This window comes from Momordica charantia, assembly GCF_013281855.1.
Source record: "Momordica charantia cultivar OHB3-1 chromosome 3 unlocalized genomic scaffold, Mcharantia_2.0 BLBB01000003.1, whole genome shotgun sequence".
Classification (NCBI taxonomy): Eukaryota; Viridiplantae; Streptophyta; class Magnoliopsida; order Cucurbitales; family Cucurbitaceae; genus Momordica; species Momordica charantia.
This window is the reverse complement of record NW_028275161.1, coordinates 15869579-15893891: the sequence shown is the minus strand read 5'-3', so window position 1 is coordinate 15893891 and position 24313 is coordinate 15869579. Positions and strand designations below refer to the sequence as shown.

Sequence of the window (24313 nt, the reverse complement as noted above, 5' to 3'; positions counted from 1 at the left end):
AGTCTTTCTTCTTCTTCCAATTGCTAACTACCAGTGCTGAATCTTCATGTGAATTACGTCCTTCACTCTTCAGCCTTCTTTCCTATAACAACAGTTTACTAGTAGCCTCAGTAAAATTCAAAGCATTCTTCTTGTACATCAAGATCGATTTCATGTGTTCATAAGAAGGTGGAAGTGAGAAGATGAGTCTCAGTGTCTTATCTTCATAATCTATCTTCATTTTGATTGCCTTCAGCTCAAAGATGCTGCTATTGAGATTACTTAGATGATTTGAAATTTTTGTACCTTCCTCCATTCGCAGTATGTGAAACTGCTCTTTTAGGTATAACTTATTTGAGATGTCATTTGATCCTTCTGTCAAATTTTATCATTCCAATCTTCACTAGACTCATAAAGAATGACATATCCGCTTCACACACACTATTCACAAAATTGTAACTCGTTTCAAGAAATATTTTCTGATTTGGAAGTCCAGACAATGTTGCAATCATATAGCATACTCAGAAATTCAAGAAACTACAAACCTAAAGCTCTAATACCACTTAATGAGAAAAAAAAACCCTTATTCCTACCGCAGGCAATAAAAAATCACGACCGGTAGAGGAGAATCCACTATATAAAAAATTAATACAGTCACATTGATTTCTCTCCCCAGCCATAATTACACAAAATACTATCTCAAATAAATACCGTTCAGTAAACTAGAACTGGTATACAAGGCCTAAAGTATTTTAATTGGCATGAATCAAACCCGAGGTCATGGGACTTATTTTATAGTAGTTGGAGCACCCTTCCACCTTGTATCTTTTCGATGTGGGACAAACTTCAATCATAATATTTTGTCAAAGACAATTCCCACCTATTTTTTCTCTCTAATATATATCTCTGTATTTTTTTCTTTTCTTTTTTTTACTTTTATATAAAGTAGAAGCCAAATACATCTAATCTATCAAGAAGTATTGTTTTATATTTTCTAGTAACAAAAAACGGTTATTTGACAATTCTTATTTTTCGAAAGTAGAAAGTTAAAATAATTATTAGACCAGGTATTAATTAATTAAAGATATTGATTTCACTCCCTATTTAAATATTTATTTTTTCAGTAAGCTGAGAACATTGGACGTAAATTAGACTCAATTTGTAAAGAAAATAATATTATTTAACTCATGTTGATGTCATGTCAAATGACATAAATAGATGGTTGTATTAACTATTAAGTGAAAATATTATTAAAAAAAAAAGAAGAAAGTCAAATCAGAATGGTCCTCCATGTATACTAATTTTAGGCGAAAATTAAAATTGTTTTTAATAGACTCCAGTTCCCCAAGCAATATTGAAAATAAAGAAATAAGAATAACAATATAATATAATATTCAAGAAACTGGGGTATCTGTTTTTAAAATAACTTAAACAAAACAAAAAAGAAAAAAGCACGTGGTGTAAATGGTCAAATTGATCGGTGAAAATTTGAACTCTTCCACATCCATCGCCAACCCCTTCTTTTTTCTCATTTTCTGCACGCTTTAATTATGCCGTTTATTTATTTATTTATTTTTTTTTTTTGTCCCCATCAATAATCCTTCTGTCAAAACAGCGGCCACAAAAATGAAAAAAAGAAAAGAAGTGGGTCCCACGCAAACTCTTTTTATATTAAGAAAAATAATATAGTCTATCCTCCCACTTACCTTTCCGAGTTGGGATGGAAGTATGTGTCTTAACCAACTTATTTTATTTCTATTATTTAAAAATCTCAACTTTACCTTTGTATTTTTATAAAAGGATTACTTCGATCTCCTTAAAACGTCATCATTTGATGCTGTATTCTAGAATTTTTATTGTACCATTATTTATGTAATATATTTTTCAACTAGAAACCAAAAACAATCTCCTTAAAAAGAAAATACTTATGTGTTAATTCGTGAACACTTTTTGTTCATCATTATTGAAAATTTGACAATTCATTATTTATCCAAAAAATTTGAAAATTTATAAACACCTTTTCCTCTCTTATTTGTCTATTTTTCAAGAATAGCCAGACATAAGTATTTTCCAAAAAGAATAAAATACAAAAAAGACTATTTCTATAGTGTAGTAACCAAAAATTGATTTGTACATGTCTCAATTGATTAGAGTCGAACCAATATCTTCGATGAAAAACATCGGAGGTTCGAATCCTCATTCTAAGAAACTAATTAAAAAAAAAGAACGATTTTTCTTTAGTAAAACATGTGGAGGTGGGAATTCGAACTCATGACCTTTTGGTAAGAAATAGGTACTTTAACTCTTTGAATTATGTTCGGTTTGACGAGAAAAAAAAAAGAACGATTTACACGAAGATCACCTGAAACGGTTCTAGAACAATGTATCTAACAATTATAAACCGTCGTATATACAATTACAAGTATTATTAAAAGCAGATAGATTCTGAACTTGCATCAAGAAGAAAAAGACGAAAATCTTTTATTTCCCAAAAAATTATATCCACGTAGGTTTCCATGAGAGTCCCCTTCAAATGATATAAAATCCAACTCTCCTTCCTCCCTCCTTCCCTCACAATTTCCTCTCACTCTCTCTCTCTCTCTAATTTATCAATCTATTATTACATTGAAAATGGATTTTCATTTTGATCTAAACTTTACAGAAGAATCCTCTTCTTTGCCATCCACAATCTCCCTCTTGTTCTTCTCCTTTACCTTCATCTTCTCCATCTTTTCTCTCTCTCTCTATATCTTGCGGCTGAGGCCGTGGTGCAACTGCGACCTCTGCCGCTCCTATCTCTCCTCAGCCTGGTCGGAGTCGTTCCCAAACCTCTCCGACTGGTACGCAGACCTCCTACGTCGCTCACCTTCTGCTACGATCCACCTCCACGTCCTCTCGAACCTCGTCACCGCGAATCCGGACAACGTGGAGCACATCCTCAGCTCCAACTTCCAAAACTACCCAAAGGGGCAGCCATTCTCCTCACTCCTAGGCGACCTCCTCGGCCACGGCATCTTCAACGTGGATGGCGACACGTGGCGCTTCCAGCGTAAGATGGCCAGCCTGGAGCTGGGCAGCGTGGCAGTCCGGTCCCACGCTTTCGAGATCGTGTGGGCCCAGATTCGAACAAGGCTGATCCCGGTGATGTCTGCAGCGGCGATGGCGACGGCGGTGGACTTGCAGGACGTGTTCCGTCGGTTCTCGTTCGACGTGATCTGTAGATTCTCGTTCGGGGTGGACCCAGGATGTCTGCGGCTGTCGATGCCGGTGTCGGAGTTTGCGGTGGCGTTCGACGTGGCGTCGAGGGTGTCGGCGGAGAGGGCGATGGGGACGTGGCCGGTGATGTGGAGGATTAAGAGGGCGCTTAATTTGGGGTCGGAGAGGAGGCTGAAGGAAGCTATTAAGATTGTTAATGGGCTAGCTGAAGAGGTCATTCGCCACCGCCGCCAAATTGGCTTCTCCGGTCGGAATGATCTTCTTTCAAGATTCATGGCTTCCACTCATGATGATCGGTAACAATCATCACTTCCTTTTTAATTTCTTACATTCTTCTTTTTTTTCTCTCTCTTAATTTAACAATTTTAGAAAAATAGGACAAAAATAAAATTCTTCTCAAACATCTCTCTCCTACTAAAAAATTGAATGGTAGATGCTGAGTGATGAGCACGTAGATATTGAAAATGGTCGTTAGCATAAAAAAGGAATACAAATAATATATACAATGGTTAAATTTTGGATAAGCATGAGAGAAAAATATAGAAAATAAGTTTTTTTTCCCCTAAATAACTGTCAAATTTATAATTATAACAGTGAAGTTAGAGTTAAATAATGTTGAAAGGATACCAAACTACTTTTACCCAATGTACCCTTTGAAACTATTGTGGGGTAGGTTGATATTTTGTCTATAAGATTCTAAAAGTTAAAAAGGACAAAAGTGAAACATAATACTAGGGACAAAATAAACAAAAATGCATGGGTTGAAAAGTAAAGTTGAAACCAAATATATAGGTTAGGGAGCAAAATCAAAACTCAATAAATGTATGTGATTGGTTTCTTTTAGTATGATAACCGTGTGAGAATTTGAACTTACGACCTTTTGATTAGAGTATGTGGTTAAACCAATTGACTTATGTTCGAGTTGGATGCCTTTTATAATTAGTTTTAAGTTTGATTTAAATTTTATACTCTTTTTGACATTTGTAAATTTTCAATTTCACCCTTGTTATTTTATTTTCCGCATTACCGACCAAATGTAAAAAAAGGAAAAAAAAATCCGGAATTTAAGATCTGCCATTAATTAAAAAATTAACAATTTTGTTTTGTTTTGCACAGATATCTCCGGGATATAGTGGTGAGCTTCCTCCTGGCTGGACGGGACACGGTGGCGTCGGCGTTGACCAGCTTCTTCTGGCTCCTGGCCCAGCACCCGGAAGTAGAGGCTAAAATTCTGTCCGAGTCGGACCGGGTCATGGGTCCGGACCGGGACGCGGCGGCGAGTTTCGAGAATCTCCGAGACATGCACTACCTCCACGCGGCGGTCTACGAGAACATGCGCCTCTTCCCCCCGGTCCAGTTCGACTCCAAGTTTGCCGTCGATGATGACGTCCTCCCGGACGGCACCTTCGTCCACAAGGGCACAAGGGTAACTTACCACCCCTACGCCATGGGTCGGATGGACCGGATCTGGGGACCCGATTGCCTCCGCTTCAACCCGGACCGTTGGTTGAACAATGGTTGCTTCTCTCCCGAAAACCCATTTAAGTTCCCGGTTTTCCAGGCCGGTCTAAGGGTCTGTTTGGGCAAGGAACTGGCGGTGATGGATATTAAGAGCGTCGCGGTGGCTCTGGTTCGAAAGTTTCAAATCCGGTTGGACAAACCCGACCGAGTTGCCCGATTTGCTCCCGGTCTAACGGCTAGTTGGAGGGGTGGGTTGCCCGTTCGAATTCAAGAAAGAACACCAAATTAATTTCCGGTTTGAGGAAATTTAACTTGTAATGTACAAATTAATGTTACATACCTTTATAAATTATTTCAAATGGGGTATTAGCATTTTTGTGCTTTTTAGATCAAATGGGTCAAGATAGATTGACCTAATCCTCCTCTAGTTAATTAGTATACATCACAAATGTAATTTATATTTTGAAATCTTTATTTTATGTTCGAACAAAATTTACCTGATTGTCCAAAATAGTCCGTTTTAAAAGACTAAAACGAACGCTTTAAAAGTACATAGATTAAAATTAACGAGAGTTGAAAGTAGAATCAAAATAGATACTTTTACAAGATACTTAGATTATCAGGAACTTAAAAGACGATCATAAGCCAAATTTGAAAATGCAGCTATTAAAATAATATTTTAATTTTAATTTCATTAATAAGTGATCACACTGACACCAATATATTTTTTTTTATCTATTTATTGGTGTAGAAGTTAGGCTTTAATTTTGTTTATTTCTCAATAAATAAATGCAAGCCCAAGCCCCAATATTTAATTCCTTTAGCCCCTTGAATTGAATCCTCAATAATTGCAACTACTACTTTCTTTCTTCCATGTGCCTAATTCAATTTCATAATCCTCAATTATGAATTTTCCATTTTTTAATAAAAATATCTGCCTTAGATTCTACTGATCTTATTTTATGGATTTGTTTTTTGGGAAAAAAAAAAACAAAGGGATCCAAACAAAAACTAAAATTGTCAAGAATGGTAAAATTTATACCTTTTACACATTTCAAAGATTGAGGATGGAGACAGAAATCTACTAATCATGGTATGATTAACTGACAAAATTTAATTAATTTAATTTTTTATGGAGGGTTTAATGTTCACTACCCCATGTTGTCATTAATCTAAATGTATTTTTTTCAATAAAAAAAAGACTAAAAATATAAAATTATAAAAGTAGAGGTATATTGTGTGAGAATAAAATTTGACATAAATAAATTTTGTAGACCATCTAAACTAGATTTTAAATTACTGATTGCCAAAATAACCTTTGTCAAAAGTATGAAGTTGAAGAAAAATAGTAGATCCAAAAACAAATTTAAAAAAAATATATGTGATTATTGAATTTTGATAGACATATAATATACTAGTAAACTAGTGATAAATGATTTACATATTTTTAATTTAACTAGTTAACTAAAATATCACAACTGAAATCAACTATAGAAAATTTTAAATTCAATTAAAAAAAAGGATTGCCCATTTTTTAATTTTTAATTGTAAATAATGGGTGTGATTAAGAAGGGCGTAGATTGGTGTCTAGGAGTTAGGGAACTCACATGTTTTCCATAATTTGAGGTGATATGAACCATGAACTATATAATATGATATAATATAATATAAATGATTATACTATATGATATTAAATTAATAATAAAGTATTTAAACACAAATTAAAGTTCTCTATGCCCTTGTTTGGCCATATGCCATGGATGGATAATGTGGGCATGGGCGGTGCCCCATGTTTCATGATTAATTGTGTTTAATTTTATATTAATTAATTTCCCTCTTTGTGGGGTTTACTTTAAATAGTTTATTGAGTTTTTTTCCTTTAATTTTAGAAATATATATTTTAGGTCAGTTCTAAGGTTGTCTCTATACCTATAGAGTCATCTCCCATTATTTAATTGTTAGATTAATCTATGTTTCTTTTTTTTCCTTTTTTTCTTTCTTCCTTTCTTGTGAATTTATAAATTTGAAAGTTTTCGTCCAATATTTGAATTTTTTTTATATTTTTGTTTCGAGATAAGTTAAGATGGGCCTATTTCTTTTGATCTAAATTGCAATATAAAATCAATATCAACTAACTCTTTAACCGTCACAGATTAGTTCATTGACAAATGACGCCAAGTTAAATTCTAAAGAATTTAGAGGGAATGGGTCTACTTAGCCACACAGACCACACTATTGAAAAATAAGTGTTCAATAGCTTAAACGTGAACCGGTCAAGACAAAGTCGGATAGGTTGAACTATGTATGACCAGCCCAACGAAAACCCAACTCATCCTCGACATATGGGGAAAACAAATGCCACTAACAGAAATATCATTAACAACAGATATATACGAAGCCAAGGTAATTGGATATCACGCTTCCCAAAGCTTTCTTCTTATAAAAAAGTGGAGTCTCTTTTTCTCAAAAGTAAACCTAATCAAACTTGACTCCACGCTAGCTGGGAATAATTAAATTCTAACTTAAGCTTTGGAATGTAAGTGACCGAACACCCTACCAGTGCAAAAATTTTTGTGCGCAAGTACTCAACGTACATCCACCTCGAATACGAAATTGACTTATCACCTGATCGAGGATCGTGCATCAAAAGCTATAAGCTCTAATCATAGATATCAAACTCATACATCCACATTAAAAAAAAAACCCTTGAATTGTATATATTCAATAGAAAATCTTGTTCATCCCATTTGGATATAGCTGAAGTTGCCTCCATAGACCTACTTAATTTGGCTTTACTCAATCATTTGGAGAACTCGTGAAAACCATAGCTTGCAAGATTTGACATCCCCAACAGACCAAGAAAACAAAGCAAAAAGTTGAGGAAATTTCAATGCCTTCAACGATTTCCGAGGATACAGACAGATATGGACAGTAAAAAGGAATTATTAAGAAGGAACTGTATTCGATCATACAATCCTAGTTGAACTAAAACTCTAAAAATGATAAGACCAAAAAGAAGGAAAAAAAAAAGGCAAATATTAAACTCATCTAGAACAGTAATAAAAGATAAAAGATAAGTAAGTAATTGTTGGAAAAATAAGAAAATGAAAAGACTTTATGCTTTACAAAAGTGAAGAAACTTTGAATGAAACTATATGCTTAATCTAAAATCGAAATCCCATTGATCTCATATACTTTTTAAATTTTTAAAATCAATAACAAATGAGGAGCGATATATCTAAGATTTATAACTTAATGTATGAGAGATCTTCCCCAATTAAATACACAAAAGAATTAGAAATTGGAAAACAACAGAACTAACTCTCTTTTATTTTTTTATGATCTGGAATCGGATATACCCACGTCTGCTCCAAGACTCAGACCTAGGAGATATTAAAAAATTTTCTTATTAAACTCATTCGAATATTCGAATTTAAAGCCTTCTAAATCGGTGTGACCGAGAGAACGGAGCCGCCCCTTGGGGCTAGCTAGCATAAAACTAACTATGTTTAGTATATTAGGGCATGTGTGGTATAATTTTCTTTCTTTCTTGTTTGTTGTTTCCTCTTTTTGATAAAGATAGCTGGAATAATATGAACTCTACCATAGCAATCTCTACATCTTTTTTCAGCTAATATATTTATGTTTTGGAACAAAATGCATGGAATCCGAAACAAGAAGCAAGAAAAGGGCCCATTTGATAATGCAAGTTTCTTATTTCTTGTTTCAAATTTTATTCATTTCACAACTATTTATTTTTCTTGTTTCTCATTTTTTAGAAACATTATCAAAATTGTGTAGAAATTTTGGAAACAACAAAAACAAGTTTCTAGCTAATTTCTTGTTCCTTGTTTCCTATTTGTTCCAAAACATAAAAAATAAATATAGTTGTGTCATTCTTGTATTTGTGAGTGTTGGGGTCATGCAATATTTTTTTTGTTAATAAAAAGGAGGAAACAAAAACAAGAAACAAGAAAACACTATCAAATGGGTCATTGATTTATTGTTTCCAAAATTTTTCTATACAAATTTTGAACGTTCGTAAAAAGTATAATAAACAAGAAACATAGACAACTACCAAATGCTTTAGTTTCTTAAAATTTAGAAACGAGAAACGGGAACAGTGATCCTTAATTAAGGCCCGTTTGGTAACGTTCGTGTTTTTTGTTTATGTTTCTTTAATTTTAAAAAAGAAAAATGAATTGCATGGTTCCAACATCCAATAATTCAAGTATGATAAAATAATCTTTTTATTTACGTTTGAAACAAATTAATGGGAACAAGAAATGACAAACTTGTTTTAGTTGTTTCCAAAATTTCTATATTGTTCCTACAAATAGAAACAAAAAACAAAGTTATTTGTAAAATGTTTAGATTTCTTAAGAAAATTAGAAACAAAGAAACGAGAACATTACCCAAATGAGCCTTAAAAACTCCAAGTATTTTATATAAACTCTTTCTTATATACCCCATTAAGCCTAGTGGGAAGTCCAATGAAAATCCATAAAAAATAGAAGTTAAATAGAAGAGACTTGATTCAAGAGGAAGAAGTAATAAATATACTTATCAAACACCATACAATTAACTTTAGTATCAATTTCTCTTACAAGTAACCACAAGAACCGGGATGGAAAACCATATTAGAAACAAACCCTTTTCACTTCTTCTTTTTCATAAAAAGAATCAAGAAACCTTCCCCATTTCAAGTTTCCCAATTTTATTCCAAATACATATATATTTTCATGAATAAATATAAAATATCACAAACACAATTTATTTATCCTCAAACCAAGGATCCACCAATTGGAGATGAAACAAGTTATCGTTTGCAAACAACTCCTTGAGCTCCCAAATAATCGCTCCCACAATTCATATTGGCATAGGCCACAGCCTCCAAAGAAGTTTCTTCTCCACTAAATTGTGCCACAGCACAATCGGTAGCAAAAAGGCTTGAGGAAGCAAATTCCTTATCGCCACCCAAAACAGGCATTGCCACTCCCATCTTTGCCCTACTCACATAGTTTGTAGCATAAGTCTGCCCCAAAACCCCATTCACATCCCCACTCAAAGCATAGAACTTGAAGCTCAAATCCAAATGGGCAAAGCAATCCTCTTGTGTGATCCCATACTTGTGGATCCTCGATTCCTTTTCGGTTATCGGGACCACGACCGCCTTGATCTTGAAATTCCCGGGGACTTCGATCTCGACAGCGTTCGTGTTCCGAGTCCTGGTTATGGCGATCCCTGTTGAGTTCCATGTTGAGGCATCCTTGTTGGGGAGGAGGATGGTTTCATCGTTGAGGGAGAGGGACAGGCGGTCGACCGCGTCGTCCCATATTGCGGTTTTGCGGGCGCCGATGAAGAGCTTGTGGGAGTCGAAGAGGATGCCGAGGGATTGGACCCAAGTGAAGTCCCGGTTCATGTCGGGGTTTCGTCGGCCGATGAAGCGGGCGTTGATGTGGAGGTTCGAGTCAGTGACGATGCAGAAGTCTCGGTCTTTTTTGCCATGGAAGTAGAAGGTGATTCCATCCCCTCCAATGAATTTTGGGTCTTGGCACACTGCTCCCGGACGGTCGCAATCTGTGTATATGTGCAAAATAAACCATTTTTAAGAACCAAAATCCTTTTTCTTATTGATTTGGATTGAGATTTGAGTTGAGTACAAAATAAAGAAAATCAAATGGAATTTTCTAATGAAGAGAAATTACGTTGTGTGGAAAAGGAGTGGATTATTTTATTAAGTGTCGACAATAAAACCGTCGGAAAGTATCCGAGGGATAGCTTAGGTGGTTTGGAGTTTCAAAAAATATCTTTGAGGTCTTGGTTCAAGACACATGGAATGCAACTCTCATTATACGGGTATGGGGACACACCTAGGTATAGAGGCGAAAAGGCCAAAAGGCGGCCACCGACTCTTGGGTAATAAAAAAAAAACCGTTGGAAAAGCTAGAAATTCTTAGGGTGGTTGATGGTAATCAGCTTGTGTTTGAATATATAAGATTAAACTTGTGAATTATATTAGGGTTTGAGAGTTGAGTAAAAATAGAGAAAAAAAATATGTGGATTTGCAAAATTTTGTCACGTAGAAAAAGGGTGGGTTTTTGGGGTTAGGGTTCGCAATATAGAGAAGATTGTGACCAAAACATCAGCTTAAACGTTCGTGACGTATCTTTATGACATCTAAAGAAACATATCAGGTAACAAAAGTTAACATCTAGTAACGATTGAGAAGATTTAACCAAATTCTAAGAACTGCATATAACAAAAATTTTAAAACTTCAATGACGGAAATTGAACCCAATGAATTCAAGAGTACTAAAATGATAATTTAACCTTCTTTTATTTTTCACAAGATTAGGCTTAACTAACTGATAAGTTGTGAGAAACTTACTGCAAACGGGGCTGCAAGTAACACAGTCAACTTCACATTGGCTAGGGCAATCACTTGGACAACTTAGCTCCATCCCATAGCAATGTGGGAAGCTCCTACTCTTGCACCTAACTCTCTTCTGCCCCGACGCTTCAGACGACGGTGGTGGAGAAAGAGACGGCGGTGGGGGAGTTAGAGCCGGAGGGAACGGTGGTGTAGGCTCAGCCGTAGCTGGTGGAGGAGGAGGTGGCGAAGAGTATATGAATGGAGGAGGCGGGGGAGAAGAGTAAATGTAGGGAGGCGGGGGTGGAGGTGAAGAGTAAATATATGGGGGTGGTGGAGACTTGCGCTTGCGGGGTTTCGGTGGCGGTGGAGGAGGGGATGGCGGTGGAGGCGGAGGCGGAATACACACGGGTTGACAAGTTGAACAATCAACGACACAAGTTCGAGGGCAATTGTCTGGACAATAGAGGTCAGATTTGTAACATTTTGGATACTTCTTGTCTTTGCATTTAACTTTCTTGGGCTTTTCTTTCTTTGGCTTAGGAGCTGCCTCTACGGCAGCCGAAAGGAGGAGAATGAAGAGGAAGAGAGCTATGGCGATTCGTGCCATAGTGAAATACAAAGACGATTGAAAATTTTTTAAGAATTTGTGTTGAATCAAATGCATGAAACTTCTTCATCTTATAGGAACTTGGAATGAATTTCCAAAGTAGTGTGGCCTGAAATTTAGCTATATTGTTTTGGGTGGCCATTGAATCAACTTTACTTGGTTGTTAATTCATAAGCAATTCACATGGCCCTTTCCTAAAGTCAACTTCTATATTGCTGTAAACTTAAAGCATTTTGCTGCAACCTTCGGCAATGGGGAAATGGAAAAATCCCTTTTTTTTTAGTACAACATATGGAGATAAGGGATCGAACTCTCAACCTCATGGTTTGAAGTATATGCCAATTACCACTGAGCTATATTCATTTTAGCAATTTATTGGTCTCTTAACTGATAAATTTTTAAAACTTTCAGTTTTGTATAAAATAAACTTCAAGTATAACAATAATACTATCCAAAGACATAAACTACCGTACCAAAAATCATTTTGTCGATAATTCTTAGAATAAAATGTTTTTTTTAGTATATCAAATAAGGGCGGGGAGATCCTATAATAAAATTTTAGGGTGCCATGAATAGGCAAAGAATTGAATGTTTAAGGTTGGTTTTGTAATGTTTATATTTCTTGTTTCTTATTTTCTTCTTTTCTTTGTTTCTTTTTTACTCTTTTTTAATAAATGAAAACAAAACTTGATTAGGTAATTGTTTCTTTGTTTCCTGTTTTTTATTTCTTTATTTAACAAATAATTAGAATGTTCTTGTTTTTCCTTCTCTAAAATTTTTTTAATTCAATATTCAAAAGTTTTATGTTATATTTATTTTTTAATATTTATTATGCATCTTATAAGTGAAAATAATAAATTTATGTTTTTTGGGAAATTTTAGAAACTAGCTAGAAACTGAAATAAGATACAAGAAACAATAATTTTTTATTTTGTTGTTTCTAAAATTTCTAAAAAATTTTGGAAACATTTCTTTAAAATGAAAAAGGAGAAATAAGAACCGTTACCGAATGTGTATATCGTTTCTAAAAACTAAAAATGACAAACGAAAAATATTACCAAACTAGATCTCTAGGGACTCTTGGACTAAATAGACAACCTTAAAACCCAAGACTCATTTGTGAATTTTTTTTTTTTTTAGTACAACATGTTGGAAAGAGAATCCAAACTCACAATCTCTTGGTTGGAGATATATTCGACTCATTATGAATTTTTAAAGTATAAGGATTATGAATAAACTTTACTTAGATTAGAACACTTGTAATTTAACCTTAAATATTGAAGGATTAATTAATAACAACTTACTTTAATTTACTTTGTAATGCTATCCAACTTTATGTAATATAGATGGGGTTGACTTGACCTAGTCTCTCGAGACACCAAACACTATGCTTCATTTTCAAGCATTTGAGTTTTGTTTGCATTAATAATATATTTTGGAGACATCAATTGTATTCCTAAGTTAGGTTTTATTTGGTGTCTTTTTTCATACTCCAATTTCCACCCCATTTTTCCTTTTCCTACAAACATTTGATTTAAGGTAATGTTTTTATAATTTATTTTTGAGTTTTAGTTAGGCAAGAATGTATTAATTAGTTGGGCAATCTAGGGATTTTGCTAATTTGGAATGATGCCCCAAATGTATATGAGAAGCAAAGCAATTATATGTACATATACAATAAGAATTTTGTCGAGGGTATTGCTAGACCATATTACAAATAGTTATTCTCAATAATGTGGTATGCAATAGAACTATATTAGATAAGAAGATCGTGGCTCTTTTGGCTCATCAATCTTGGTCGGATTCTATTTTTGGACCGGTAACTCGTCTGAGCGTTTTTGGACTCTGATACTATATGAATACTCATGAGGTGTTCCATCTACAAACCAATTGGCAAGGAGAGGGGTAGCCCATGTCTATTATAAACCATTGTAAGATCCATTTTCTTTTCAACATGGATCCTTAACCGCGTGCTCCGATAAATAATTTGTTGAAAAGGAGGTTAAATAAGCTCTCAATGTGTTCGAGACGACACAGAATTAACAATTAGCTCAATAATCCTTTATTTAAGAAAGAAATAATAGAGATGCAAGTTAAGCATGGTATAAAACTACATTATGATTAAATTTTGTTATAAAACTAATTTATAAAAAAAATTCAATCATACAATAAAATATTTTATTAATTTATCTTAAACAAATTGAATCTTAATTTTATATTAATTATCTAAGTTATGTATAAGACATATAATAAAGAGAAGAAAAAAATAGTAATTGTAGATGATAAAAAAACGCCAAGGACGACAATATTAAAACATTAAATTAAATATTCTTTATTTTAGTAAAACAAGGAATCTTAGACTTTGTACTTCAATATTATTTTTTTTTAATCCTTCTATTTATGTACATGTTAGATTTTAACTCGGGATTCAAATATTTTTTAAGAAATGACTATCTCACTTTATTTCTAGGGTATTACAATTATTTACATAATAGGTCAATAATTTTGAGATAAATATAGTAGAAAAAAAAATAATAGTTATTTGTAAAATTAGCAACCACATCTCAATCTTGCAAAAATAGCAAAATTTGGGGTTCGGCCCATGCATAATATAGAAAAAAGTTCAATTTACCCTCAAATAACTCTCAACTCAACACAATTATAATTGATGTACTTCGTACAAGTTAAATAAGCTATAATTGATATATCTAATATATAGTACATCAAGGTAAATTAGTTACAACGATATATCTTATTCAAATGTTGATGTACCAATGATATATCTTATTTAATATTACCATCGATATACCCGATTTGATATATCTAAAAAATTTGAAACGGTCCGTTTGATAATGATTTCTATTTTTGGTTTTTTGTTTTCTGCTATATTAGTCTTTGATTTTCTAGTTTTAAAAAACAAAATTCATATATGTTTGATAATTGAAAATCAAACCTGTTTGGTAACTATTTTTAATTATTTTTCTATTTGATAATGTCCTCTCCCATTTTCGTGTTGGTAAACATTTTAAGTCTCTCATCTCCACCTCATTTTTTGTTTCGGGGATCAAGTTCCAGGTTAAATAATCATTATTTGGGGACGAGGACATTCGTGGGAAAAATTACTGATTTTATAATTATTTTTAACTATTCTTAGAATTTAAAAGATAAAAAAAAAAGTGTAATAAATATATTAATAATTTTTAGAATTATTATTTACTAGTATAAATAATTCATTTTAAAAAAATATTTAATATTTTGTTCACAATTTAGTAAATATGTCAATAAAAAATATATTAATTATTTAAGAAATGGAATCGGAAACGGGGTCGGGACATGCATTTCCTATTATTTGAGGTGAGACCAACTTTGTGGGAATGTTTGTCATCCCTAATGTAGAGACATGAAAATAGATGGATGGAAATAAATTTTGAAAGTGAGTTAAAGAGAGATGATAAAGAAAAATATTTTTTTAAAAAAATTAGTAGAAGAGAAGTTAAAAAACAAAAAAGAGAAAAAATTTAGAGAAAAATAGTAAAGTTGGGATGAAATAATATGTTAAAGATAAAAAAATAGAAAGAAAAATAAAAATTATGGTAAAAAAAATTTAGAGATAAAAACGAGATTTAAAATATACATTTTAGAGAAAACAAATAAATAAAAGTTATAGTCGAGAAAAGAAGATATAATTTTAGAGGAAAAATAGATTATGAAGAGAGAAAATTAATTATAGAGACCAAATTGAGAAAAAAAAAATTAAAAAAATATTAAATTTTTTGAGAAAAAAATAGAGTGTGATCTGTTAGGACAAAAAGGAAAAAAAAATACAAGGAGAAAATACAGTTACATGAAAACTAACTAAGTAACAAATAACAGAAGGATAACATCTAATACTCCTCCATCTATGGAGGCACAACACCACAAACATCCATCTTGGACAGCAATAATTCAAAAGATTTACAACGCAACAGTTTAGTGAAAATGTCAGCAAGCTGTGACTCTGTACGAACAGGAAGCAGTTTGACTAAACCATCAACAACCTTGTCTGGAACAAAATGACAATCAAGTTCTATGTGTTTTGTACACTCATGAAACATAGGATTGGAAGCAATATGAAGCGCCGCCTGATTGTCACAAGAGAGAAAAGCTGGGGAAGAACAAGAAACCTGAAGATCATTCAAAAGCTGAGTAAGCCAAACAACTTCACTTGTAGTGCCAGCAAGAGCTCGATATTCAGCCTCTGTCGAGGACCGAGCGACAGTGTCTGTTTCTTTGCTTTCCAAGAAACAAGAGAGTCTCCCAAAAAATTACAAAAACCTGTAGTAGACCGACGTGAGTCAAGACAAGAAGCCCAATCCGCATCAGAGAATGCTTTAAGCTGAAAAGAAGATGTAGGCTTCAACAAAATGCCTTGACCAAGGGAACCCTTCAAATACCTCAACAAAGGATGAGCAGCATTTAAATGTGAAGAACGAGGTTGTGAAAGAAACTAACTGAGCTTCTGGACTGCATATGTGATATCAGGCCGAGAGATCGTAAGATATAATAATCAGCCAGCTAATCGACGATAAACAATAAGGTCAGACAACAGTGTGTCATCATTCATAGAAAGCTTCAAATGTGGATTCATGGGCAAAGAACTTGGCTTAGAACCAAGAAAACCAGTGTCTTCAAGCAAGTGAAAGAGCATATTTTCGTTGAGACAGAAATATACCAACAGCTGAACGAGCAAGCTCCAGCCCCAAAAAATACCGGAGAGGGCCTAAATCTTTAAGCTTGAAACACTATTAAGATGAAGCTTCAAGCTATCAATAACAGAAGATGAGGCTCCAGTGATGATTATGTCATCGACATATACAACCAAAGCGACAAATGAGACACCGAACCTCGAACAAAAAGGGAATAATCAGATTTAGTTTGCTGATAGCCAAGAAGCAACAAAACATGAGAGAACTTATCGAACCACTCTCGAGAAGCTTGCTTAAGACAATAAATTGACTTAGGAAGACGACAAATTAAACGCTCTACCTGAGAAGCAACCGCATTATGCTTATATCCAAGAGGCAACTCCATATAGACTTCCTCAATCAAATCGCCATGTAAGAAGGTGTTATTGACAAAACCTTAACAGTGACCATTTTAGCAACGGGTGAGAAAGTCTCTATGTAATCAAGCCCTTCCTGTTGGGTATAACCTTTAGCAACTGACCTGACTTTATATCGGTCAACAGAGCCATCAGCCTTGTGTTTAATCTTATATATCTACCTACAACCAATAGAGTGATGACCAGATTGAAAAGGGACCACAGACCAAGTCTTGTTAACTTCCATAGCTTGCAACTCAGAGGCCATAGCATCACGCCAATAAGAGTAAGGCACAGCTTGATGATAAAATTGTGGCTATGAAGGATCAATATGTAGAAGAGAAGCAATCATAGTTCAAATATCTATGAATAGGATATTTGGTAGAAACCTCAGGAACAGAACTTCCCAAATGATGTAAGCCACAGTGGTAGTCACGCAAATATGATGGAGGGTGAGACTGCCGAGAAGACTTACGAGGTACAAGAGCAGTAGATGGTTGAAAATTAGGAACAGCCCCATCAATTCTGACATTAGTACTAGGCTCAGTATTCGAAATAAAAGTAGCATCAATAGAAGCCGACTCATTAATGGTAATAGGTAGGATAACAGAAGTTTCAACAGAAATAGGTGTCCCATTAGGTACCTCATTATTAACCACTGGACTATCAAAAATGACAGTAGAAGGCACAACATTATTCTGATCAGCAGCAAAGATTCATCAGACAAACCAACATCAAAAGGTGCAATACCACTAAAACCAGTAGTAGAAGGCAATCCGGAATAACCAATGGGTTTTGGCAAGACAATATCAGAAAATATATCCAAGTTAACACTATCAGCAGTAATTGTGTGAAATGGAAAGACCTTCTCATGAAAGACAACATCCCAAGAAAGAAAGAAACTCTTGTTTTCAATATCATAGAGACGATATCCCTTTACACTAGATGGATAGCCAAGAAAAATAGAGGGTGTAGCTCGAGGATGAAACTTGGATCTATGATTGGGAGAGGTGGAAGCAAAGCAAAGACATCCAAATACACGAAGGTCGGAATAGTCAACATCTTTGCCATATAACCAAGCAAAATGAGTGGTCCAGACAAGTAAAGGCGAAGGTGTTCGATTTATCAAAAAGGAAACAGTGAGAACACACTCTCCCCAAAACTGAATGGGGACACGGGACTGAAATAGGAGCAATCGAGCCACATTAAGTAGGTGTTGATGCTTGCGTTCAACAATGGAGTTTTGTTTAGGACGACCAACACAAGAAAACTGACGAAGGACCCCTTTGGAATGAAAAAACTCAGTAAAATACAACTCTGGTGCATTGTCAAATCGAAAGACTTTGATGACTTTACCAAACTGAGTTTCAACTATTTTAAAAAATCGAGGAATAATAACCAAAGCCTCTGACTTTTGTTTCATCAAAAAAGTCCATGTATAATGTGAATGGTCATCAACAAGAGTAAGAAAGTATCTACAGCCAGAATGTGTAAAAGAAGAATATGGTCTCCATACATCACAATGCACTAGATCAAAACAATGATCAGCAATATTATTGTCAGAATCAAACTTAAGATGTTTTTGCTTAGCTAATGGACAAACAGAACAAGGATCAGCAGAATCATGCTTAGGTATAAAACCAATATGTAACTTGTCCTTAAGAGCTAACAAATGCTTTGTATACGGGTGACCAAGACGAGCATGCCATGTATTGTAAGAGGAAATAACAGCAGTGTTACAAACAATAGCAGAGGATTGACGAGGTGTGCAAGCTATTCCAGTAGGAAAGAGATAGAGACCTTGCCAATCGTTCTCAAAGAAGACCTGTCCTGAAGAAGACAATACGAATCAGCAAATTGAACTGAAACTGAAGAAGACTTCATTAGAGCACTGACGGAAAGCAGATTAAAACGAAAAGATGGAACAAACAGCAAATCTTTGATCAACAATTCTGCAGTAACCTGTATATCTCCCACAAATTCTACTGATATACAAGAAAGATTCGACAAATATAAAGTTGCTCCCGAAATTGGTCTCATGGATCAGAATAAATCTAGATTAAAACACACCTGAGTTGAGGCCCCCTAATCTATAACCCAGTGGTGAATTAAATCAGTGGTCAATAAAGAGACATGACAAATACCTGCAACATGAGGGGTGTGAGTGTCTGCATCAGTGTTTCGTTGAGTAGACAAAAGGTGAGACTGTAGCAAGGTCATCAGGCCTTGACATTAATCCGTAGTAAGAGAAGCAAGCGAATCCAGAGGACTTGATCTGGCAGTAGAAGAGTTGGAAGCATTAGTCTTTTGGCCGTATAACTGATGGCCTGGTGGATAACCATGTAATTTGTAACATCTATCCACAGTGTGTCCAACAATTCCACAATGCACACAAACCGCTTTATCCTTCTTCTTTAGTTGAGAACCGGAAGAATTTGAAGGATTTGATGAGCGAGAAGATCCATTCGAAGTTTTGCGAACAAGCAAGGCAGCAAGCGAAGGTGAGACAGGCAAAGTAATCGCTCTTTGTTGTGTTTCTTGTGCAACCAAAGAAAATGCACGATCGATGGATGGCTCGGGCCTCCATGAGAAGTAGTTGAGCACGCAATTGGTTAAAAGAATTATTTAAGCCCATAAGGAAGCACATAACATGTTCTTGTTGATGAAACTTGATAACATCTTTGACGCCTCCGCAAGTACATCATCCGCAAGTACAAGATGGATGATAAGAAGTTAGTTCAGTCCAAGGAGTCTTCAGACGAGTGAAATACGAACTAACCGAGAGCTGATCTTACACCAAATTTGACAAATCCCTTCGAAATTGAAAAATAAGAGGGCGATTTTGTCTTTGAAACCTTTCTTTTAGATCAAGCCAGATTTCATATGCAGAATCGAAGAAAAGAACACGTGCAGAAATTTCTTTCGATAAAGAATTGAGAATCCAAGAAATTACTACATTGTTGCAGATAATCCAAGAATGTAATTGCTCACCAGTAGGTCGTGATAAGGAACCATCGATGAAGCCGACTTTGTTCTTCACAGTTAGAGCAATGAGCATTGACCTACTCCACAATGTGTAATTTTCATCGGTAAGTAAATTTGATACAAGAACCAGAGTCGTGTTATCAAAATGATGAAGGAAGTAAGGATTGATGTAGTGCTCGAGTGAGATCTGCGGCTGATTCATCGATGAAGACATAGTCGCAGTAGGATTAAGATTTTCATCGTCGGCCATGGAAGAACGATGCAAGAAAATGGACTACAGATCGCGGTTAGCAAGGAAGAAACCGCCAAGGCTGAAGAAAGTGCAAAAACAGCTGGCAACGAAGGGAAAAAAAATTCCTTCAATTTACTCTCGAGAATGTGAAAAAACATAGTAAATAAAACTTGCATTACAACAGATGGTCATGTATATAGATCAAGAAAGTACAGTTACATGAAAACTAACGACTGACTAAGTAACAAATAACAGAAGGATAAAATCTAATAAAAATAATAAATATTTAGATAGAAAAATAATTTTTTTGGAGAGAAATGTATGAAAAAAAAAGATTGGAGTGATAAAATTTTGTTAAAGATAAATATGTCGAAGAAAATGAGATTTTGAAAAACAATAATCTATTTTTAAAAACTATTTTTGTTTTTAGAATTTACATAGAATTTTAAATAGTTTTTAAAAAAAAATAGAAAATTGAATTGGTTATCAATCAACCTTGTTTTTTAAAAAACTAAAAACAAAAAACCTAAAACTTATAACGAAATGGTTATCAAACGGGTCCTAACAAATCGAAAATAAAATTTCAAATATTTTTTACAAAGTCCAATTATTTTTTCCTTATTTAATTATTGATATATGTGTGTTGACATGTCATTGAACATCTGATATACCATTAATATATTGTATTTAGTTATTAATATATGTGTGTGTTAACACATACCCATTTGATATACCACTGATAGACTTGTTTTTATATACAAATGATATACCTAATTTGAATATTGATATACCATAGATATACCTTATACAAATATTGATATTTGATATATCAATAATATACTGTATATCCCATCAACAGGGAAATTTTATTTGGAATTCTATAGAAGTTGAAGGTGTATTTTTACTAAAAATTAGAAATTTTAGATAGCATCATAAAAAGTATTTCCCTCTTACTATTCTAGGAAGGATCCTTTTGTCATTTTCTATAATTTAGAATTAAGAAACCTCCTATTCAAAATTACGGCTATACATATTTAATTAGAGGTTATCTAGAAAAAGGCTCAAGTGATATGTAATAATAAAAATAAATAAATAAAAGAAGCTGAAGTGATATATTGACCTTTAACATTAATGAAATATAGCAAGGGTTTTGCCTAAAACAATTATGTTTCATCATTAGTCTAAATAGTGACTTTAATATCCCAAATTTGATGAGATTTACCAAAAAAAATAAATAATTTATCACATTAAATTAGTAACGATTTAGCCTCTACCGTCAAAATTTCTAAAATCCTATATGTATGGGAAGGGAAGGATGGGTCCGATTGCTGGGTATGTGTAAAATGAAAGGGAAAGGCAGAGAGAAATCAAAGGGAATGATTATATTGATTTACTTTGTATAAGGTAAATTAGCTGTAACTGATATACCTAGTTACGACTACATCAAGACTAAATTTGTTAAAATTCAAAAATTTGGAAGTATAAAGTAAGAATAACTAAAAAGCTTAAAATCAGATTTAAAATATTTTAGCTTTCGTCTTAATTTGGAGGAGAGATTATAAACTTTTCTCTCTTCTACTAATTCTTCTTCCAAATTTTCTATCAAATTATTTGCCATCATCCAATTTCATCAACGGAAAAAGTATAATTGAAAAATGTTAAAAGACATAAGGTACTAAATTAAAACCCTTTTAAATAATAGAAACTAAATTGAAAAAACGTTCAAACGTTAATTAACCACAAACATATATTTAACCAACAATTTATTTTTTTGTAATTTTATAATTTAAGGATGTAATTGTAAGGTTGGTTTTTTGTTCTTTCATATATAATCATGAGAATCACCTTTACCTTATGTCTATAAATTTTGAACTTGGTCTCCATTTATTTTTGTCTCAAAATTTTAGAATAGGTTTTTATCAAAGTCTTTCAACTTAACATTATAATTAATGAACAAAACACATACGTTAATTTATCTAAAAGAAGATGTCATAACATCGTATTTAATTAATGATTTGTCAATTTTCGAGACCTAAGTAAAAATATTATAAAAATTTTGTAAACACAATTGGAACTTTTTTAAATTTTAAGATCTAAATAGATACTTTTATTTTATATTTTTATTATTTATTATCTCCAATTTCCATCAAGTTTCCACATTTATTGATACACAAATATATATATATATATATATATATATATATATATATATATTTGAATCAATATTTTTTCAAAAGTTGTTCTTTCTTGTTGAGAAGTACAACTCTTATAATTTTCCACAGGTGATTATAGCACAAATTTCTAGCTAAAATAAAATATAAACATGCATGGATAAGTACCTATTATTGGAAAGTGAATATTTGGATCAATAATTTAGTTTTAACTACTATTATAAGTACCTTTTTTATCCATTCTTCTTAACTACTATTTTATTAGTTGCTTTTAGACTTTTTTAATCCACATGAATATATGACTGTGATTCCAAGTATATTATAATATGCCATTGTTGTTTTGCCTAATTATCCATCTGGGTTTTGGACCGGATCTACTTTGGTTGCAAGATTTTTGTTTAGTACAACAAAGGGATGGAAGATTCTAATTCCTGAATCTTGATCGAGAAGAGATGCCAATTACTACTAAACTAAGCAGAATTTTAAAAACCAGTAGAAGATGGATTGAAACAAGATCTTTTTATTTGCAAAGATTAACATAGTTTGAAGATTAACTCTAAAAGGAGGATATTGTCAATCTTGAAACTAAAATTTGAGAAAGAGAGTAGAATTTCTTCAAAAACAATTGAATTAGAATCCAAAAAAGCTTGCTTACAAAAACAAAGCTAAAAAAAGAGGGAGAGAGAGAGAGAGAAAGAGAATATTCACATTCAAAAAAAAAAAACAAAAAAAAAGCTTGTTCGAACTCTGAAAAATCACATCACACACACTTTTCTAACTCCTAAACTTGGTTTCTTCAACCTCGGCTATAAAAGATTGTCCTCTCAGCCTGTTACAAAAATAAAATAAAATAAATCTAACATTTTTTATTTTAGATGCTCTAATTCATAACTACATTTATCTTTAGTCTCAATCAAAATTTAGATGAAATAAGTGGATTAGGTTAACTAACAAGTTCACACCATCTTAACCAAATTTCAAAATTTATAAACAGTGTTATTAAAAGTTTATAAATTCATGAACTAAATAGACATAATATTGGAATTAACAAAAACAAATTAATAATTACCTGCAGAATGTGATGGAAACAGTCACGCAAAATATAGTATTCCCATAGGACCTTCCGATATGCGTCATTGGCACTACACACAAAAAACCATCATGACTTTTAAAGAATTTATCCAAAAAATAGGAAGATTTTTTTTTCTTTTTTTTTTTTGGCAGTGTCAAAAATTAAAGCTCTAATTTTTGTTTGTCAAATTTACCCCTCACAGTCATAGGCTCTGCAACGTTCTTGCAGCGCAGCACAAGCAATGGCCACTCGTCTACCACCAACACTGATCAGAAACAAGAATCATATAAAACACAACTATGAAAAACATTTCAATTTCTCTAATTTCTTCAAAACAGAGAACAAGAATCATATAAACAGAGGTTTCTCACATAAATCAGTTATCAGAGAGTTCGTTCGAGAAATGAATACGACTTCGAATTCACAAATTATATGCAAGAAATTGGCGGGGAATTCAAAAATCTTTCGAACTTCCAAAAATTACCTGATGGCGTTTCCCTTGACCTGTTCGATGACGTTTAGCACTCTCCCGAAATTCAAAGTACTCGGTTGCCTAGAAAATCGAAACGGATTCAGATTAGACGAAATCGGACATACAGAAATAGCAAAATTAGTTGAACGGATCAAAATTAATTACAGATACGGTAGAATTTGCGTGAGATTAGGTTCGGCATGTCCGCAGAAGATCGCCAGAGGATTTTCATTCTGGTGCAAATTCGTCAAGTTATCGAAGGTGCGATCAAGAAATCCCTGCGACAAACACAGCGATTCATGAAATCAATCTTGATTCCGGTTCTTGAGATTACAGATCGGAGCAGAGAGAGTGAAAAGGATTGATTACCTGTTCGCGCAAGGCATAGGTGAACCGCTCCATCATCAGTCTCTGAGGATGAATCGACGCCATTTTTGAGTTTCAGTTTCAGTTTTCGATCGATTTTTGTTCGTGTAATTTTTGCTTCTGGAAATCACGAGAATTAGTTGCAGAGAATTCAGGGGAGGGGACTCCTATTTATACTGAAAAACTACGGTTTCGCAGGGATTATAAAAATTCAAAAACAAAAAAGAGGAAAAAGTTCAGTTATTGTTTAAGTCTTTATTAGTTAAATTTTAATCACTATATTTGTTTTTTTTTTC

The 24313-nt window shown here is 33.5% G+C and overlaps 3 protein-coding genes and 1 pseudogene across 4 annotated transcripts; 1 reads left to right on the top strand and 3 right to left on the bottom strand.

Annotated features, from left to right (window-relative positions):
• The first annotated feature begins 2537 nt into the window (after window positions 1-2537).
• CYP94C1 (cytochrome P450, family 94, subfamily C, polypeptide 1) lies at window positions 2538-5159 on the top strand. The gene is made up of 2 exons (XM_022287014.2): window positions 2538-3491; window positions 4312-5159. The coding sequence occupies exons 1-2, from the start codon at window positions 2611-2613 to the stop codon at window positions 4943-4945; spliced, it is 1515 nt and encodes a 504-aa protein (XP_022142706.1). The 5' UTR covers window positions 2538-2610; the 3' UTR covers window positions 4946-5159.
• A 4033-nt stretch (window positions 5160-9192) lies between these two features.
• LOC111012681 (uncharacterized) lies at window positions 9193-11702 on the bottom strand. The gene is made up of 2 exons (XM_022286913.2): window positions 11048-11702; window positions 9193-10236 (listed from the first exon to the last, which is right to left on the bottom strand). The coding sequence occupies exons 1-2, from the start codon at window positions 11694-11696 to the stop codon at window positions 9476-9478; spliced, it is 1410 nt and encodes a 469-aa protein (XP_022142605.2). The 5' UTR covers window positions 11697-11702; the 3' UTR covers window positions 9193-9475.
• A 3797-nt stretch (window positions 11703-15499) lies between these two features.
• Window positions 15500-20083, bottom strand: LOC148212467 (uncharacterized; annotated as a pseudogene).
• Window positions 19930-24179, bottom strand: LOC111012585 (histidine-containing phosphotransfer protein 1). Of its 2 annotated transcripts, none has more exons than XM_022286778.2 (6): window positions 24021-24179; window positions 23817-23929; window positions 23664-23732; window positions 23373-23444; window positions 23177-23249; window positions 19930-20036 (listed from the first exon to the last, which is right to left on the bottom strand). In XM_022286778.2, exons 1-6 carry the CDS (start codon window positions 24081-24083, stop codon window positions 19992-19994), a joined length of 435 nt encoding a protein of 144 aa, XP_022142470.1. In that variant the 5' UTR covers window positions 24084-24179; the 3' UTR covers window positions 19930-19991. The 2 variants fall into 2 exon arrangements, with proteins under 2 accessions (XP_022142470.1, XP_022142471.1); XM_022286779.2 differs by lacking the exon at window positions 19930-20036 and adding an exon at window positions 22710-22936.
• Between the last annotated feature and the right edge of the window lie 134 nt (window positions 24180-24313).

What these genes read in the sequence shown, in the direction of transcription:
- CYP94C1 (XM_022287014.2), top strand. Translation starts at nt 2,611, where the DNA reads ATGGATTTTCATTTTGATCTAAACTTTACAGAAGAATCCTCTTCTTTG. An exon ending in GCTTCCACTCATGATGATCG is followed by an intron (nt 3,492 to 4,311) that starts GTAACAATCATC and finishes TGTTTTGCACAG; the next exon opens with ATATCTCCGGGATATAGTGG.
- LOC111012681 (XM_022286913.2), bottom strand. Translation starts at nt 11,696, where the DNA reads ATGCATTTGATTCAACACAAATTCTTAAAAAATTTTCAATCGTCTTTG. An exon ending in TACTTGCAGCCCCGTTTGCA is followed by an intron (nt 10,237 to 11,047) that starts GTAAGTTTCTCA and finishes ACATATACACAG; the next exon opens with ATTGCGACCGTCCGGGAGCA.
- LOC111012585 (XM_022286778.2), bottom strand. Translation starts at nt 24,083, where the DNA reads ATGGCGTCGATTCATCCTCAGAGACTGATGATGGAGCGGTTCACCTAT. An exon ending in CCTATGCCTTGCGCGAACAG is followed by an intron (nt 23,930 to 24,020) that starts GTAATCAATCCT and finishes TGTTTGTCGCAG; the next exon opens with GGATTTCTTGATCGCACCTT. An exon ending in GTCAAGGGAAACGCCATCAG is followed by an intron (nt 23,445 to 23,663) that starts GTAATTTTTGGA and finishes GTTTCTGATCAG; the next exon opens with TGTTGGTGGTAGACGAGTGG.